Source organism: Lepisma saccharinum, chromosome 11, assembly GCF_977018435.1.
Source record: "Lepisma saccharinum chromosome 11, izLepSacc3.1, whole genome shotgun sequence".
NCBI lineage: Eukaryota > Metazoa > Arthropoda > Insecta > Zygentoma > Lepismatidae > Lepisma > Lepisma saccharinum.
The window spans coordinates 84,026,772-84,046,626 of NC_139239.1; the positions used below are offsets into that span (position 1 = coordinate 84,026,772).

At 37.3% G+C, this 19,855-nt stretch overlaps 1 protein-coding gene across 7 annotated transcripts in view; it reads right to left on the reverse strand.

Moving 5' to 3' along the window:
* Positions 1-19,855, reverse strand: part of LOC145994950 (paired box protein Pax-5-like) — a 288,640-nt gene that overhangs the window by 244,496 nt on the left and 24,289 nt on the right. For all 7 annotated transcript variants that reach the window (XM_083131471.1, XM_083131468.1, XM_083131476.1 and 4 more), the window contains exon 2: positions 4,582-4,805. In XM_083131471.1, the coding sequence (XP_082987597.1) occupies positions 4,582-4,681 (100 nt within the window). In that variant the 5' untranslated portion in view covers positions 4,682-4,805. The remainder of the gene's footprint in view (positions 1-4,581; positions 4,806-19,855) is intronic.

Consider the following 19,855-nt stretch of genomic DNA (forward strand, 5'->3'; position numbering starts at 1 on the left):
GCATGTACACAAAATGAAATATTAAGCTATTTCAGAGAGTCTCTGGAGTATTTTATTCTGCATTTCAATAAAAATTCATTTATTAATGCCTTTTATTATATTTATGTGTTTCATTGCAACATTAGTTCATACGGATGGTTTACTTTTCTTGCATGTGTCTGCCATAGTTATCAATGCTATTCTAGGTAATTTGATACTAAAGATATATACAAAAAAGTGTTCTCCCAAACAGCAAGATCAAAGTGACTTACATTTGATACGTTATGTAACATGTAATTTTGGATTCTAAGAAAGGAGACATTATTCTAAACAACAGAATGAACTAATTATAATATAAGAATTCAAAATAATTAGGTGTTTGTTTGGAAGATAGTTTAAAAAATATTTGATACATTTTCACGAGTGTACAGTTATTATATATATACAAATCAGATTCATTTTAGTGTATATTCTATATCTCGTTAATTGATGTCTACGTTTTTATGTGAAGGAGAACGAAGACATCTTGTGACACCTGCTTAATCCTTTACAATTCATCCTACTAAGATAACTCCGCGGTTAACCAAATATTGGAAATATTCAACATTAAGTATCCAAACAAATCAGTCCTTCAAGGACAGTTCTAGCACCAATTCCTCCCTGTCCTCGAAATTCTAGGTCATTCTAGGTATGATTTTTATCCTATATATAATTTTACCAAAGAATCTGCGTTTCAACTAGATCAGCAATGACAATAATATTGTAATCTGAAACCTCTGTTCAGTCTTCTTCCTGTCTTCGGTGTTTTCAGTTCATCTTGCTTATTAACATGGTTCTCTAAAGAGAAAAGATGGGATCTTTTTAATGCAATGCTAACTGCAATAGCTGATCTGACGACGCAAATCCTACGGCCTTTTCCTTTATTAGTATTACTAGTGTTATTGTGTCCCTTTTCACAAGCAACGCTATTTTTTTCGACAACCCACTAAATATGAACACCAATAACTTTCCAGTGTCATTGGTGAAGATTTGAACACCTCATTGCATAAAAAAGAACACACAATTCTTAAGATTGCATTGTTTAAACACTCATTAAATCATTGTGATATTACATGATAATATATAAGTATTACAGTAAACTTAATTAACTTGAAAGTTTAGCCAGACATGAGAATGAACAAAATTTCTTAAAGTTCATTTGCACCGAAAATATCTATTTCCAGTGGCAAGAATCTCTAAGCCCTTATTTTAAACATTTTCATTTTGAGTTGCTGTTTTAAGTCCACTTTATGCACAGTAAGGCTAATCGGGACTGGACCTACAGTTTAAAGTGGGATCCGAACCACTTGTGCCTCCACCGGGTATCGAACCCGGGACCCCTTGATTACAAGGCAATGACGCTACCACTGCGCCATGGGGGAGACCCCTTTAAACATTTTCACATTGAAACAATAAGATGTGTAGTGTGTATTTATCAGCAGATCTTTGGATGCGTAATAAAGTTAAGCATGCAAAGATATTTTGATTCTAATTTGATTTCTCTCACAAAATTTCCTTTTTTCTGATTATTCTCATAATTCATCGTCTTTAACCCTAGAACAGGCGCGTGGGCTACATATGTAAACCAACCAATTTATTTTCATTGCCACGCAATCCCCTCAGGTGAGCCGGCGGCATGACTCTTAGTGCCTTCCTACCTCCTCTCCTTCTAGGTGTTAAGTGTGCTTACACACTTTTCCCTGTGCTGTTAGGGTCTGGGCTACGTCTGTAGCCTGCGCGCCTATTCGTGTCATTGTTTTTCACTAGCTGGGGCAAAAAGGGAAGCAAGAAAAAACCATTCTGATCTGTGGCATTTTGAACTTTTTCTTGACAGCAACATTTCGAAAATTACCACCGCTTTTACTAATATTTACTGCATATTGATCTAGTGAAACAAAGGTTTTCTCTTCATAGGGATGCGAGAAACACAGTTGAAGTTGAAATTCGTGCATTTTTTGGGTATTCTGCCACAGTGTGCTCACCTTGCAATCATACAAGAAAACAAGGCTAGAGTTCGAACTGATCTACTGCTCTTTACATGCAAATTTTATATCTAAATTACTTTCTAAAATATTATTTTTGTGTTTTTGTATTTTCTCACAGAGCTTGAACTAAAATTTGATACTTTGGACTACAAAAATTAATTTTTATACAATGTTATTTTTTATCCCAATAGACAACTTGTGTAATATGTCACATTATGATGATTACATAATATTTGTGCTTTTACTATACATATTTGTGCACAATTGTCTTTATTAAATTGATGCTAACAAAATTACGTAATAAATATGTGAAAACCGTTTAAATACCTTTTATCATATTTTTTTTTACTGCGCTTCAGAATTGAAGGGACTTGATTTAAACCAAACTCTCATTTTTCAGAAAAAGTAGTTCAAATCACCATACAATCTGGTCAAAAGGACCAAAATTTTCATGAAACTGTTCTTTCTTTAATTTTGATTTTTAAAAAAGAAAGTCACGGGCTACATATGTAGCCCGCGTGACTAATAGTGTAACAAATGCTGGCGCGCCTGTTCTAGGGTTAATGTGAATTCTACACTTAGAACTGTCGATTCTATAGCAATAAATGTGCATAAAACGTTTTAAAATTATTTTTTCACCACTTGAAAACTGTCGAAACTAGGATATGATTCTAGCGAAAAAGTTAAAGAAGAGGAACTAACTTAACTATCGCGGGCATATTCCGAAATATCTTAAAATGATTTAGCTAATAAAAGTACCTGTCACATCAAATTGGAATTCCACTTTCCAGACAAATAATATCTTCGATAAGGATGACTTCTCTATGTCGGTCTGGTCGGATTTCGACTTCCTTACTTCAGTTAAAACACACGCTTTTAATTTCTATATCATAACGTTGAAGAACATATACAAATGACGCCATTCTTCAACCGAACACTAAAATTTTCATGCACCAAACTACCACACATTAAGTTTCTCCGCATGCATCGTTCAGCCAAATTAATGAAGATAAGCAAACAAAGATTTCGAAGGATTAGTTTCATTATTGCTTGCAATTCTGCCTCTGTGTTTGAACTTATCGTTTGCAAATAGTAAAGAAAACAGGAACAACAAAACGTATTAAAATTTGCGAGATTAAATTCTTTTGCAGGCAAATATTTTTAATCTGTTAATGTTTCTACTATTGTCTTCGTGGATTAGTCAGTGTTTGAAGTGTTTCAAATCGTTTCATTGCAGTAACAATAACAAAAATGTTTAAAGTATGATTATATTTTTTAAAAGTCTCAGCACATTTTTGAAAAAAATAATCTAATGAAACCTACAAACTAGGATTTCCACTTTTGTTTCTTTAAGAAATTTAAATGCCAATAGTATCATCACCGCTTTTCTTATTTAAGATTCAGTTCCTTACAATTCAGTTCAAATAGTTGGTGATTAAAATAATGATAAAAATTTATTATCAGAAGGGAGGGCGGTCAAAAGTGTATAAGCAGGGAAATACATTTTAGAAGGGAGAAATTTTATTGCTTCACACCCTTCAGTTCGAACACTGGTTTTAGTTACTATCAGGATTTTATAAAATGTCATATTACGTAAAATGAATTACTATAATGCTATACTTTATACCGTTCACGGTATTCAAAGATGCCTTGTTTTAAATCGCGGAGGATACTGCTCTTGGTTTTGTGGTATTTTAAATATTTTATTATCATCCTTGTTAGAGTGGAACCTTGATAACTCGAACCTCAACATCTCGAATTCCTTGATAAGTCGAATTATTTATAATCCCCTTGAATTGTCCATAACACTCAATACTAATTTTACCTCAACAACTCGAATAAAACCTTGATAAAACGAATTTTTCTACAGTTTATGGGATGCCGTTCGAGCTCAATAACTGGAATGTTAAATTCTAATCACTCTATAACTCGAAGTTTTAGTCCCACGGACCTCAATAAGTCGAAGTATAGGGTGTGTACGTACAATGTCTGGTGATCAACAATCGTGTCGGGACTTGAACTACCCCACCCTGCCGTGTATGTAACCATCATTGTTAATGGGCTTAGTGTGCGTTGTAGAAGTGTTGATAGCCTACATATGTAACGTACATGAAAGTTGCAGGTTATGATGTCGGTGAAACTTTAGACCTCTATAACTCGAAGTCGGCGATTTTGGCTCTCAATAAGTCGAACCTTGGTAAGTCGAAATTCTTGATAACTCAATTTTTTTCTTTTTCCCCTCAAGTTCGAGTTATCAAGGTTCCATTGTATCATATTTATATATAGTGTTATAAAGGTTATTCCGAAATATCTCGTTTGTTTAGTTTTCCAGTTCTTCCTTTCCCTGCCTTTTAACAAGGTTTAATAATACAGAATATTAAGTTACTGAATATGTTATGGTTTGTGTTTGTTGAGAATTAATATAAAATGTATTGTTTTGGCTTCAACTAAGCAAGTCAACTGGTCACAGACTGCAATTTACTTTGTATTTTCCAAATCCAATTCCCAGAAGGCAGCAGTGGAAGCAATATGGCAGTGAGTAGTCGGTTTATGGACAATTGAAAAGTCTGGTACTTACGCTTCTTCTTGGGCTCCTCCTGCATGGAATGCATCATGGATGCCTGCGTCATGGTCGCCTGTGGATGCACCGGAGGCGGAGGCAATTCCATGCTAATCATAGGGGAGGTTCGGCTGGGCGACGTCGGGGCATTCAAAACGGTAAAGAAATCCACCCTCGCTGAGTGCACTCCACTTTCGGGTGCCAACCCACCTCCTGCGTGCACGGTGTAATCACCGTCTTGCCTGCAATCACAAATAATACGAACTATTTATCTATGCATAATACACACTTACATATTTAAAAACACTGTCACGTAATCAGTAGTTTTGACCAAATTTAGATAAAAAATGTAAAATTTGTGTTTAAAATTAATGCAAGTTGTCTACACACACAGTAGAAAGAGAGAGAGAGAGAGAGAGAGAGAGAGAGAGAGAGAGAGAGAGAGAGAAAGAGATATGGTGAAGGGAAGGGAGAGGAGAGAGGGAAAGGGAGGATAGTTAATCAGTAATTTATTAGCAGACAAACCGACATACTTGGGTAGACGGATAAATGATGAATGAATTGGAGGTGTGGTTGAATAAGAAACAAATCAGCTCCTATCAGATTGCAAATTATGGTTGAGACTAATCGAAATCGGATCTGTAATTGTACGCGAGCCCTGATTTGGAAACCAAATTTGAACTTCTTGATTGTAGTAGACGGCTGGCTATAGTGGAGCCAAATAATCAAAACTTGGAATGGCAATGCAAATATTGGTATTTATTTCATTTATTTATATTGGAATATAAAAGCCATTCTAATATTGCAATAAGGAAAAAATAATAGCATATTTAATTACTAAAATCCCTACATCAAAGATCTTCAAAATATTTAGATCGACAAAATCTTGCTTTTTCAATTGCTTTTGAGATTGAGATCAATCTGTAATCAAATCCGTGCCTGTTTGTACGAGTAGAACATATACTCTGTACCGGCTACCTGTGGACCCAGGCTGGGCATAACGGCAGACAAGGGAGGGAATCAAGTGGGCAGAGCGAAGCAAAACGCGCTGCTGCGAAGACTGGCAACTGCAGTCGCTTCCCCCTCCACGCAATCCCGTTCTCCCCACGCGTTCATTGGTGGAGACGTCTGCGTCACTACTTGCGCAAAGACTTGTTTTCTTTCCCTTGCTACAGACAGAGCCGGGTCAGAGTATAGATAATTTCAACATTTAAAACAATTAATTAAATTAAGAAACAATATTGTATATTAATGCATCGTTAAGAAAAGAGCCATTGGTCATTGGTATCTCATACGATATGTTTTACTATACTGTACTGGCATCTGTCTATGTTACTCTTCCAGACATTCATCAATGCAAATGTTCCTTGCTATGTTCTTTAGATTTTTGCTTCTCTGTCTGTTCCAATTCGTAAACGACATATTCAGGTGACTTTGGAGGCTGTGATCGTTTCGGAAGAAACCTCTACCACATTCATACAGCTCCAGCACACGTCTGATGGATTCATTCATGAATTTGTTTGAAATTTATAAGCCAAAATATTATTTCTTCATGCCCAGACGGCAAGGAGGTTTGGTATTTCAGGCGAAGGTTATGACGTCACCAGAAGGCAGAACTCTCCTTTCTTCAATCAACCTCAGTCACGATTAATACCCAGTCATGCCAACAACCAAGATTGTATTCGAATGTTTTCACTTAAGATCTTTAAAAAGTGGGTTGTGTACAACGTAAAACTGCCCGTAAGACTCCTCACATTGTTTAAATGAATAGGCAATTTGGTCCTTAAAGACGATGCATCTCAAGTTACAACGTCCGATGCATTGTTTATTGGATGCTGCCTATTTTGCATAACCTTTTTTACTGAAATGTCCGTTATGGCCCCAGGTTGTATAAATTACATGCGTCTGTTTACAGTACCACCCAGGAGATAATAATATCCGCATAAACAAACTACTACCTGTAATTTTACGTCCAATTTTGATACCTCCTCGCGAGGGGCCCGAGCTGAACGGCCAAGACACACCCAACGCGAAACCAGACTTGTCCGGCGTTGAGGTGGAAGAGGAACGGAGTGGACGGAGTGGAGGTGAGGTCATGATGCGAGTTCGATCAGAAGATGGAGGGAGAGGAAAGGAAAGGGCAAAGTTGCAGGTTCCGGCACGGGAGATGTGATGGCGTGTATCCAAATAGCGCGGCCACCTTCCGCGGGGTCCTGCTGGGTGATTCCGTCCACGCCCAAGAGAGCCGTTTCTGCGGCAGCCGAGAATTCGTGGGTTTCGAGAACAACTTTCACGCCGGAAACTCGCATGGAATGAGGACCTATGGACGGCTCAAACATCAAAGGAGGACCCATCGTCGGAAATATTTTCTCCGATCCTAGGTGCGTGCGGGATCTGGCGCATATAATATTCGGGGGGCTTATAATAAAAATTTATCAGATTTTTATTCTTTAGTCTGAAGAACAGGCTAACACTAAAAATCTTTGAAACAAGCTTTGAATATTATTTCACAACGACAAAGTTTCGTATTTGGATTCTGTTCATTGAACACTTAAACAGATTTAAGAAATAAGCAAGCCGACTTTATGGGTAAAAATATTTATTTAGTTATAATGATAAGAGATTCTGATCCTCGAAAATGCAATAAGTTTTAAATTACAGGGTTTTCAAAGAGCAAGGAACGCAACCGTTGCTCTACAAAAAAACCAAACGAAACATAAATAACCGCATGGTTAGTATTTGCTTGCTTATCGGTTACACACTTACAGGAAATGAAATACTGTATACCTGGAGTTATAGACGGATTCAGATTTTTTTCTGGGAGGGGCACAGAATATGCATAAACATAACACGTATAAGCATATTATGGGATGTAAAATTGGAAAAGTAATCTAGATTCTATGTATATTAAATACAGACATGAACTATTTAGTTATGGTGAGATTTTTCAGCGAAAAGAATTGGAAAAGCTTGTTTTGGATCCACTTCGTGATCAAATAACCTAATCGAAAACGGACTTACGGTTTAAAATAGGATACAATCCACTCCTTCACTGGAAATCAAGCCTTTGATTACAAGGCGACAGCGTTAGCAGTTTTTATGACGTAACCAGTCCTACAATACATGTATTACCAATGACCAAAGAATGAAAGAATGACAATTCAGAATTAACTTTCTGGGGGTGAACCAACATCGTAAAGACTTGACCTAAAATACTTCTGCTTTGACTCTGTTAATGTAAATTTACGCGTTATCTTTCCCATACTTTATTTATTTAGGGTCTCCACAGGCGCGTAATGTTAACGTAATTGCTTTGTAATGAAAAAAGTCCTGGATTCAATTGCCAGTGTCCAGCAAATTCAGTTTTGATTTCCTTATTTGTGCAAACTTTCTTTATTCTTTGATTATTTGAAAAATGATATTACCTGAGAAAGCTGTTGAAAAATTCTATCTTGAGTTGATCGATTACTTTTTGTGTTGGGATATATCATCATTTTTCTATATTAGGTCATTCTTTTTGGGAGGAGCACGTGTACCGTGCCCCTCCCGTTAAATCCATCAATGCCTGTAGTTTAATTTGGGTTGATTTAAAGCTAATAGTGAAACAACAAAAACTGATTTCTCACAAGCCTAATAAAGAATAATTAATTTCGGTGAGGATGGGCATGTATATTTTTTTAATTAGATTGCACATTTGAATTTTCAGGTAATCTGCATTTTCCATTTGCAGGCACAATACTTTTTTGTCCTCTCGATCTTTATCTTTCTCCTAAATATCTCATCGATGATCAGACATTTGACAGTTTTATATTAAATTTACAGAAACTATTTTGGATGTGAAATCAAACTAGCGTATCATAAAATGATATACTAAACTGCCTCATGAAGAAATAAACATATATTAGATTGTGTCTTAAATTTCAAGGGTAGTATTGTTCTTTGATACATACAGGTCATTGTATAAAGCTAGCGGCCACTGTATCTGTCGGTAATTATGAACACAAAGGAAACTGCTGAATCAGGCTCCCGGCAGGGGGTCCAATTGTCTCAGAGAAATGCAGTTTGTCTTTGGCTTCTCTTTCGCTTGATGACTCTTTCTAGCATTCTCACATTCGGTTCCCAAGATCACGATTCGAAATCAGCTCGATACGTGGGGGCATTCTTGCACGAGCACGTACGTAAGAAGGAAGGGGGGGGGGGGGAAGGAGTTCCTTGTGGATCTTTTAAGAGATCTCGACCAGTTAAAAAGGGTACTGGCAAGAACATTGGTTTGAGGATGCAGACACTACGCATAAGTGGTGATGATAGCTATTTAGCATTGCTAAGCATGCATATTACATTGAGTACAAGAAGATGCTTTGTCTTGCAACGCAGGCAATAACTCGTGCCAAATAAGAGGCTACAAACGGAGGGCAATTACTGAGGGAACTCCCACCGGTGATCCAAAAGTGCTGATGGGATTAAACGTGGAATTTACCATGTTGTTTACAAAAACGGAAAGCCATTGGCCAGCCGACATTACAGGTATTTGCCTTTAAAAGGACGTTCTTTGTCTCGAAGACCTTTCGTGTAACCCTCTTGGTTTAAGAATCAGGGGCATCGGAATTGCATCGGAACTCACAGATATTGGAACGCTCGGCCGCAGTGAGGCATTGTCTATCTCCTGGTGTTAATAAAAGACTTTCGAAGGAGCAAGGTCCGAACTGATCGCCACGAGAAAACAAGAGGCAGGCCTGTGTGCAATGAATAAATATTTGCGAACATTATACCTGGTCTTCAAAGGAAGATTTTTCTATTACCGTCCTCGGGCAGTTATTATGCTGGGAGTTAACTTGCATCGCAAAACGCGTTCTCTAAGTACTCCAAACTGATGCTTAATTTCGACCAATTCCGATCGTAAACCGCAGCAATTCCGTTCATGTTTCTGGAATTGCTGTTTCGCAGTTGGTGGCTTGGCAGCATGTATGTGTGGCATCACGCAAACTGTGTGTAAAACAGCATACCATCATCTGGCTTCTCACTTTAACAACGAACTCTGAAGTCTCGCTTATAATATTTTTGCACTACATACATGTATGGTTATATGTGTATTTACCTCACTTCTAATATTTTTATCAATAGAAAAAATTCCTTCCTACACTTATGCACTTGTAGCACTATATGTACTATCTTAAGAAAATAACTCCGCTTACTTTATATTGCGCACCTATATACGGATCCAGACGTTATCTTTATGTACTACAAATATATGAATGTGAGTGTATTACTTGCGAGCAAATTAAAATTGTTATTAGGAGTATATTCCTATTACCTGATTCCCAAAGCTAAAAGTAAAAATTATGACGGATTTTGTGAAAAACTAGTACTCATGAGAACCTTTTCGAGATTAGCAGCTGACTATTGGATTAGATAATTCTAGGATACCGGTGATACGTTAGTGTCCCTCCAATGGGACATAAAAGGCAATTTTTTTTAAAAATGTATATTTAGTGTTCGTTGTACAGTGGGATCCATTAGTATTACCCTGCAAATTGTCCATGACTATTTTCATTGATTATTCTCTTACACAGTATGCGTTTTTGAGCGATGGATTTTTATGTATGCTGGTACAGAAATTGTCAACAGCTTGTTTTGAGTTTTCTTTTAATTCTTGAAGCTCTTATTGGGTCAAATAAAGTGCACGAACATGGTGATGGACAATTTGCAAGATAATACTAGTGGATCCCACTGTACTACTTCACTTTGCATTAATTGTGTTTTTGTCCAGGATGCTCCTTGTAAAATATAAAGCGTTCTTACTTCTTTAAATATACTTTGTATGTTACTTTTCAGAATGAACTGTTACTTCTTATAGTGTATTATAGTGTTATAGTGCTATTATGTTTCGTTGTAGAATATACATGGAACTATAAGACTTTCTCCAAAATTCATATTTTTTAAGATTTATTTTCCTTCCATCAGATTTTTTCCCAGACGTTTTCTTCGGATCACCTGTCAATAGTTTCAAAATTTATTTCATTTGAGGTCGTTGAAAATCTCTCTTAATACCAAGAACTTTATTATATAAATGTAAAGGTGCACGGTTAGCGACCGGAAAATGAAACACTTATAAAGAAACTCGATAGTCAGCTATAATAAAAATCAATTACCTTCGAGCTTGGAGAATGTATCAAAACTTTCAGAAATATAATATTTGAAATAAATAAATAATTGAAATTGTTGGTAAAACAGTACGAAGGGTATTTTGTTTCCTATTGCCTGTCGTGTTGACATTTCCGCATGACCCTCTGCCAGAAGAAACGGTTCTGTAAAGGGAGAAAAGAGGGGATGGATTCACGCGCCTACCATCTGACGTTCGGGGATAGTCAATCAGTGTGTCCAACTCAGTATGAAAAACCATGTCCTGTTACCACAAAAAGGAACATATATGTAGGCTTTTCGTATGAATGAATTGCTGTCTAATTTCTTATAAATTTCTACTGTGTGACATTAATAATTATAATTAAATAAATTTGATTGTATGATGATATTTATTCAGCATTGGTTAACGTCATCACGGTGTCCTGGACTCGAGCAGGTATGTACATTGCATTGTCGATTCTTGATTCTCAGAAACAAACACTCGCATCATATCTAGCATTAGGCTGTCCTCTTAGCCACTTTTTGTATGAAACTTTTACAATTTTTATAGTAAACAAGCAGGCCTCTGCGTCATCTGGCAGTAATTCCAGAGGTCCTACGTTCAAATACTGACTTGGCATATAAGGACAGTCATGAGTTTGCACGATTATCTATTCCACTAGTTCATCATTCCTCTGAAATGATCGAAACGGAAATAACGTTAACGACAAACAACGCGATGACTCGTGTGGACAATGGAGTGGCAGCTCAACAAAGATGGCAGCGCTTTACTAAATTTATATTCGTATGCTGGTTCTGTGCCGTCTAATTACAATTTTATTCCTGTTTTAGCATTTCCTCTAATATCTACAGTTCACTGTTGGCAGACAAAAGGGCACCAATGTATGCAGTTTGCTTAAAATGGATGGATAGTAACTGAAAGAGGAATAAAAAATATAAATTATAATCATAGTGCTTAAATGATTAATTGTGGTAAACGTATTAGCTTCACACATTTGTCTTCTGTTTCTCTTAAGACATCGTTACGCGATTGCAGCGTGGCAGGGTAACGAATCTTGCAACTTGCACTTGTTTGCAAATGGATGGTCCAAGGCTATGCGGAATAGCGTTCCTCCGTGCCTGGCGGTCATCTCAACTCCAAGCCTCGTGGAGGAGGACCGTGATTAGGAGCCATCCAGAAGTGGCATGCGGACGATTCCAACCAACTTACAACTTATTGAAATGGTTATTGCATTGGCACGAAACCGAACTCCCCCTTTCGCCCCTCCAACTTCATTATTCTTTCCGTTACAATGAACAACAATAAATCTTTCTCCGAATATCACATGGCAGCCAACGCATTAGTGTATGCACAAGTTGTGAAGGAATTTTCAGGTGTGCAAGTACATGCACACACGTCTTGGTATTTTAATAGTTGAAGAAAGCGGTAGTAAACTAGCTGCAGTGTTTTGTCAGTCCGGACGTGGAATCACACGGTGACTAATATCACGGTCATCACCGTTGTCAGCAACGCCACATCAAAACACTTCATCAAAAGCAGCCCAAGGGTTCTCGGAGGACAATGCTAAGCGCCTGCCTGAGCGGAATACTAACGCGGTCCTCGACCGGTGGGAAACAACAACAGTTTATTGCTTGTCGTTTAATTCAGAATGTCTCTGTTATTTGTATTTAATAAGGCATTATTTCTGGTTATTACATGTGCAGTAATTGACGACTCACGGGAGTTGTACATGAAGTTTCAAGTTAATAACATCTGAATGATCATTACGATCGACAAAACATATATATCAGGAATAATCGTGCGGGGTGCGAAGAAAAGGAAGGTTCCTCTGTGTTAACCTGTTGAAGATGCGGCAAGCAGGAATAAAGCCTCCATGCATTCTCGATCTTGGCGCAAGCTCCAGAACTTCCAGAATTACTATGACCTCAATAAACGCAAAGAACTCGTTCGTTTTTAGTTTAACGTCGTAGTGTGGTGTGTGATAGAAGTCAATGAATTAACGTATATTCCAGTTTACATGCTTATAAGAATATACAAATAAAAATAAGGTTTAGTGATCACAACGAGAACACCTAGCTACATCTATTTTGACTTAACTATTTCGATAGAGAGATCTCTAGAACATAAGGTAGCAAGCACCTTTATCGAAATGCGCGGAGGGATTAGATAATTTCTTCTTTACCATTGTGTGTTCCTATTACCGCAAATAAACAAGGCTATTATCCCTATTCTCAGTGTAGCCTATATAATTAACTCACAATTATGCCACTAAACTGTATATGAAACCATTTTTCAGTTACTAATTTGCAAGCGTAATTAGCACATCACCAGCATCAAACGTGTCTCAAGATGTATAATTGAGAAATGGTAGAGGTTAGTGTCGACGAAGGAAAATAAGAAACAAAGAAAGCGAAATAAAATATTACGCAGTTGAGGAACGGAATTCTTTGTTTGGCAGAGAATTGAGGTTTACAAACAGCAGAGCAGCCCAGGAAGATTACACAAATCTTCGGCCTGTCTACATTTCCACCGTGGCCTTCTGCAGGCAAGAAGAAAGCTGAGGCAGGAAGTTCCCTACTTGTCTTGTCAAGCCACGGAAAACTCTAAGTTGGGAAAGGCTCTTGTATTTTTCCTTTTTGGTCGTTTGTTTGTAAGTCCTCACCTGAACATCCATTTCTTCACCCAAGTTTATTATCTTCGCCTGTGGCTTGACAGAGACTTATGTGTTGGGGCTTATTAAGATATGATGTAATTTTCATTCGGAAATTACTTGTCTCTACCTTCGACCTAGAAGAATTGTGTGCTGGACGGGGAATCTCGTATTGAGATATTAAGTTTCTTCGTGACCTGCGAAAACATACCTTCTGCTTCTGACGTCTCTTGGCGTATTAAATTTGAGACATGTCTATACTGAGAGAAAGCAGGTTGCAGCTGCAGGTGTACGAAGAGCAGTTCAATGTTCCCCATGCCAGCTGATTGGACAAGTAGCCACCTATGCAAACATATAGGGTGTAGGTCCCTTCTAAGAATATTTGCGTGTGTTTACAATTAGAAAAAGAACTCTGGGATGCTTTTGGATCAGAAACATCTTCGATGGCATGTGAAAGTACGAGGGCATGAATGAAGAGGCTTGGATTTTGTTTTGATACATTACATTACGGAACCTTTTAGCAGCGATCGTGGGTAGTTAAACGAATAACAACAAACACGAGATACAAGTGACCGGAAGAACAGAGGTTTCTTTCAGCCAACTTCGGAGTAACTTGTTATTGAGAAGACTTGTTGGAGAATACACCTCAAGTGTTGATTGACTATAAGTGCGCGAAATTAACAGTTAATAGTTAAGCATATTCGTTATGACTCTGTGAGTCAGAACTTGCTTAACCGATTCTGACGGCAAGTTCACGAGTTGTATTAGAATGTGACATAAGAAAGTCAGGAGATGAAAATTCTTCCGGAACGAATTGAGCAAAATTTGCAAATTAAATATTAACTTGATTCAAATTACATAGTTAAAACGGACATGCATTTCTTGTTTTGTCTTTAGGATCTACACCATAGATATTCCATACTTGACTCACTCTTATAACAGCTCGAGTACAGTTCATGACATCAAATGTTATCGGTACAAATGACCAAACGTTAATTTTAAAAAAAATATATACAAGGATTTACAAGAAAGTTTCGCAACAACAGAGACATTTTAATAAATTTTATAATGGTTATAATTAATGCATTAACTAAGTAACAAAAATAAATATTGTGTTAATAATAACCACAGCACAGTTAATAAATACCAAATCTTACTTTCCATTGGTGAACTTAATGTGAGACGAAAGAAAATGTTCTTAGCTTCGTTCAAGTCGAATAGCGCTAGAGCTCGGGAAACCTTAAATTTTATTTCTTGCTTATTATTGTTATTTATGTACCGGTACTTCTTTCCAAATTCTCAAGGTTAGTCGAACGATTATACTGAAGAAATTGAAAATATCATAGCCTCCCAAAATCAATGCTTTACTCATAATTTGAACGTAGCCCGTAGCTGATACCATATTCCTTTGACCGTAACGCATTTTTGCATTTCTTATTTAATCTTCCCGACTTCTTCCTAAGTTTTGTACTTTTTATCGTGTGCTATGGTGCACATATTTTTAATTTTTACTTGATGTCGCATTTCAGCAACTTTTGTCTAATCTCGACGACGATGATTAGATGAAGTTAGTGAAGGGACACCTACGAAGAACATGCACCGTCAGGTCGGGACTTGAACCCGAGAACTCGGGGAGCGAGATCGAAAGTCAACCGTTTAACGCTTTCGGACACAGAAATGTAAATAATATTAAGTAAATGTTCTAGCATTTTTTCTACTCTTCGATGGAAGGGAATTGAAATAACCAATGGAAACAAAATAATGGCAAACAGTTTACAAACGTGTTTCAAAGCGAATTTTTGGGATTAAAATTTATCTGGTTGGGTAAGTTAGGCCGGTCGAGTCTCTTTACGGGTCTTCACTGAAAAGTGCAGAGGTTAAACCCACCTGTTTGAAATTCGCATTCTGTGGCTCCAGGTAATGGTAATTGATAATATATCCCGCTGTATAGGTCGTCATTTCCTTGTTCGCAGACCATACGTGCCAAGAATCTTCATTGACACGATTTTTCATATGGTCAAAAGGGGAATAAAGTACAGCTATTGATAGCTGGATAAGAAGACCCAAACTTCTTACCGCAAACACTTCCCATGGTATTAGGTTTCACAGAAATCTTTCCCGTCTCCAGGACGCAGTGAAACAATACAGCGTGAATACTTTAAAACCTTCAAGGGAAAAAAAATAAAGACTACACGGAATCACTTCATCGTAAGGAGGAGTGGTGATGTTGAAGACGTATGTGTCCACTGTTTCCTTTTTCTTTGACTTCTTCTTCTTCTTCAGGCAGAAGAGCCACAAGTTTTTTTTCTTCTCATCTGTCCACGGCGATTATCTGTCACTATAATAACGCATTTTTCTTACTTATGACTTTTCAATTCTCCCACAGCTCCCCATCATTGTGTAATCTGCTGTTTCCTGGCCTTCCAGTGCCATAATGACGCACCTCCTGCTATGTATGGTCTCGGCGGGTAGCTGCGATGGGAACACGAGGTTGCTGTTAAGGGGAGTACACAGAAGGAAGAGGAGGGGTAAAAGAAAAAGGTAAATGCAGAGAGGGAGAAGAAGGAGTGGGAGGAATAAAAAAAGCCTTGCCCACTTCCGTTCCTTCTCTTGTTTTCAAATGTTGTTGGATCATGTGACGGTGACAATATCAGGAGTGTGACGTTATGGGAATTGCCGGAAGGTGTTAAGCCGTGGAGGTTGCAGACAGCGGGGATGGTTGTAAAGCTTCGTGCAACAGGTTGGACAAAATGCCTCCCACCGGCTCCCTAAGCACACTGGCTCAGCAGGTGCGGAAGACTTGCTGCACCATCTTTGACGCTGGAACGGGGAACGTGATTAGGTACAGAGCGGGGATTACAGAAAAACAAAGCAGGAATGCGAAGTTGGAAAGAGAAATGTTTAAATGTCCAAAGATGAATGCTCTAGGTACTACATTATCCATCTTTCCAAGAATGATCGACTTCTTTTATGCCTTACCCATATATTTATTATTATAATTATTAACCGTATAATCTGCATTGATCTCTTTTCCCAAAATATTTCTGCCATCTTTTCATTTCTCATGTTTCCTGTCCATTTTACCCGTTCCATTCGTCTCCATACCCACATTTCCAGAGCTTTCAGTCTCTTTTTCTCACTTGTTCTGTGTCCACGTTTCCGCACTATATACAGAGCTACACTCCATTCAAAGCATTTACGTAGTCTTTTCCTCAGTTCTTTGTTCACAGATCCACAGAAATTATTTTTCTTTCTTTCACGGTTTATTACACCATCCTGCAATGTGATACAATAGGATATCAAATAGGAATAGAAAGTGTATTGGTTAAATTATGGACTAAAGTTCATGTAAGAAATCTGCAAACAAAAACATTTTTCTAAAGCATCGACCCACTGAGTTTACGTCATCAATAGATCTAGTATCACTTCAAATATTATGTGCGGGAAAGTTCTTAATTAAGCATCTTTCCTCACACTAAATCCCTCAAATGCTTAGTGTAAATGATAGTATACACATCAAGGGGCTCAAGATTAGATTGGGGATGGAGACCAGTGTCAGCATGTACCACTGTAGTTATTCTCCCGTACAAAAAAATAATAACTGTAGTTATTATCATATTACAATAACATAAAAACAATAATGTAATGTCTTTACATCATTCCAATATAAAGACATTTTTACGCGTTCATCACATCCTAACATTTCATTTTCATCACAGCATCTTCCTATCAAATCCAACTTCCATGGCATTAAGTTTCGTAACTTCCAATATCAAACGTATATTATTAAAAATGTTTGTTCATATATTAATAAATGTTCATAGATATTGTACTTTCGGCATTGTTCTTATTTAGCGTCGATTTTCTACAGCTTTTGGCTTATCTCGATGAAGAGGATGAATGGTAAGTATATGCAATTGATGAAAGGGCACTCACAAGAAACAACAGACAGAACTTTCACCTGGACGAGATCGTGAGTCAAGCCTCAGCGCAATCCGTCACATAAGCGATCAAAAATAAAAAAGGTAAATATTTATAAATCCTAATGGGAGGAAAACTTTGCTCCTACATTCTACATGTGGAACCTTTTATGCAATCTTTGGATTTGAAGATGACTGTAGTAGGTGAACTTCAAGGCAAACTTCATCTTTCTTCCGTCAGTGTTCCTATATTGGTGATCGAAAAAAGTATGAAGGTAGTTTAGATTTTAATTTCAATTTGCTAGCACAGTTAAACGAGTATGGAGATGAGTTTAGAAGTAAAGACATTCGTACAGATTGTACAGTCGTGGAAATAAATACTTCCCCCCCCCCCATAAGACTACTGATATTAAGGCTCTATTGGGGAAGTATTTTTTCATGGCTGTACACAGAGAACCGCATTGAGAAAACAAATTCGATTAGTTATCAGGGCGATGATGGTGCAAATTTAATTGCTATGTTTTTCTTTTTAGATTAGGGAACAGATAAGTACCATGGCAAGATTGCATCTATAAACTCTCCGTCTGTAGTTTGTGTTAAAGATGAAGTTATTGGCTTTTCTAGGACTCTTGTCAGGGATGTAGATTAAGGTTCCTCTTTGAGAACGTCAGCGTTATATTTACCACTTTCTGCTAATCCAACTTCTCTTTTCTTAAATAATATTAGAGTTAAAGAGGAGAAATAGTTCAAAGGATCTTAATAAAATAGTATTTCCCAATCTCTGTTTGTGATGTTTGCATGTACGTAATTGCTGCTATCTTGACACTTGGTGTTTCCGAAAGATAGATGCTGCGCAACCTTTTGAGGACGTATGCGGGTTGTTATCAACGCATTTAATTTGCCTTGAAGTGGGTGCGCAAGCATGCATATACACGATCACATATTCACCAGAAGTACACATGCTTTCGCTTTGCTGATAGCTCCCCGAACACAAAGCTCCGTTGTGGAATGGTTAATTACGATGGCGGAGGAAGACAGACATTAAGACAGGAGAATGCCGGGTCTTAAAATGGCGTGCAGACAAACGTCCCTAAAACGCTTCACCACGCTTGGCTTCCACACACACGCCTGTCCAATTTGTGACACTCGAGAGATCAGTTGGTGCCAGCAATTAAAACAACGCTAACTACGCCGTGCGCAATGAGTGCAGCCACTTCCGGCTAAACAAGAAAATAACGGGAGCGAGACGCAGAAGAGGAGAACGAAAGAAAAGGAAGAAAGGTAGATGCTCAGATTACTTTTTTCATTTTGTTTATTCATTCTATTTCGTAGCCAACGGAAGACGGAAAACATATTAATTTCGGAAAAATACTAAAAAAAAGAAACAAAAAAACGTAAATTGAGAGTCGTAAATGGAGGGATGACGATTCATTAATCCCAGGTCTCTAATTTGGTGTCGTGTGTTTGATTGAATGATATAGCCGCCATTACACAGATTTCTGCTTCAGGTGCGCTGCCTTCCGCATAATAAATCTTAATTAACACCGTCCTTCCAACAGCAATTCTTCCAAGAATGTTATCAGCACGATTATTTTTTTTTCCAGAACACTTTGATTCGTTCATTCATTGAAGCCCTGAATAAGAGACCATCATTACACGGGGATGAAATATGGGTTTCTTCGAGTGGCCTCAATATGAGTTCACTAGAATATTTTTTCCATGGTTAGCCATCTTCCGGAAAGGTACGTACTTGTAAAACTAAATAATATTTAATTAATATTCTCTTCCTTAGAAGAAAAGCACCATTCATATAATATTTGCTGCTATTTTAAATCCTGTACTTCATTTCCAGTAGACATTTTATCCCTTACTTATTGTGGAAAAAATAGTTCAGCAGCTATATTTGTGTGTAGAGGGAAACAATATACAGGGGATAGTATCTATATATTAATAATATAACTTCTCCCGTTATTAATTGGTTTTCTAGCAAGAAAAAGAATGTGCAAGAAATGATATCGCATTACGACTGTTTCGTAACTGGATCTACAGTGTGGAATTAAAAAAATTGTGCACTGTGTCTCTACCGGAAATAAAATTCAGGATCACTTATGTAATAAAATATGTGTGACCTCGCACGCGTGCGTGTATTTACAATATATATACACATCGACTTGCAAAATTAAAACTGTACATTAGACAAAATAATACATAAAATTAAATAAATAAAAATAAATATTTGATATAATTAATAAAATGTAATTTAATATTTTTTGTTCAAGATCGCTACTAAACGTTTGTATTTTCTGAACCATGGGAATATAATGCCGAAAGCGCAACCTTTTATTTACCATTTATATAATACTCTTGAGAGCTGCCACTATGGAAAGGGGAAACCAAAACTTGCTGTGATCAAGGACTCTAAAATAGTCTGAACCATCTCTGAACCCAACAATTTTTCTTAACGGAGCCCGAAGGCCAAAGAAAGTTGATGGATTCAAATTTTGGCGTCCAGGTATATGCATGGTTCATAGAGCAAAGAAATCTACATTTCAAAGTTGACAATACTGAAGAGGAAATTAA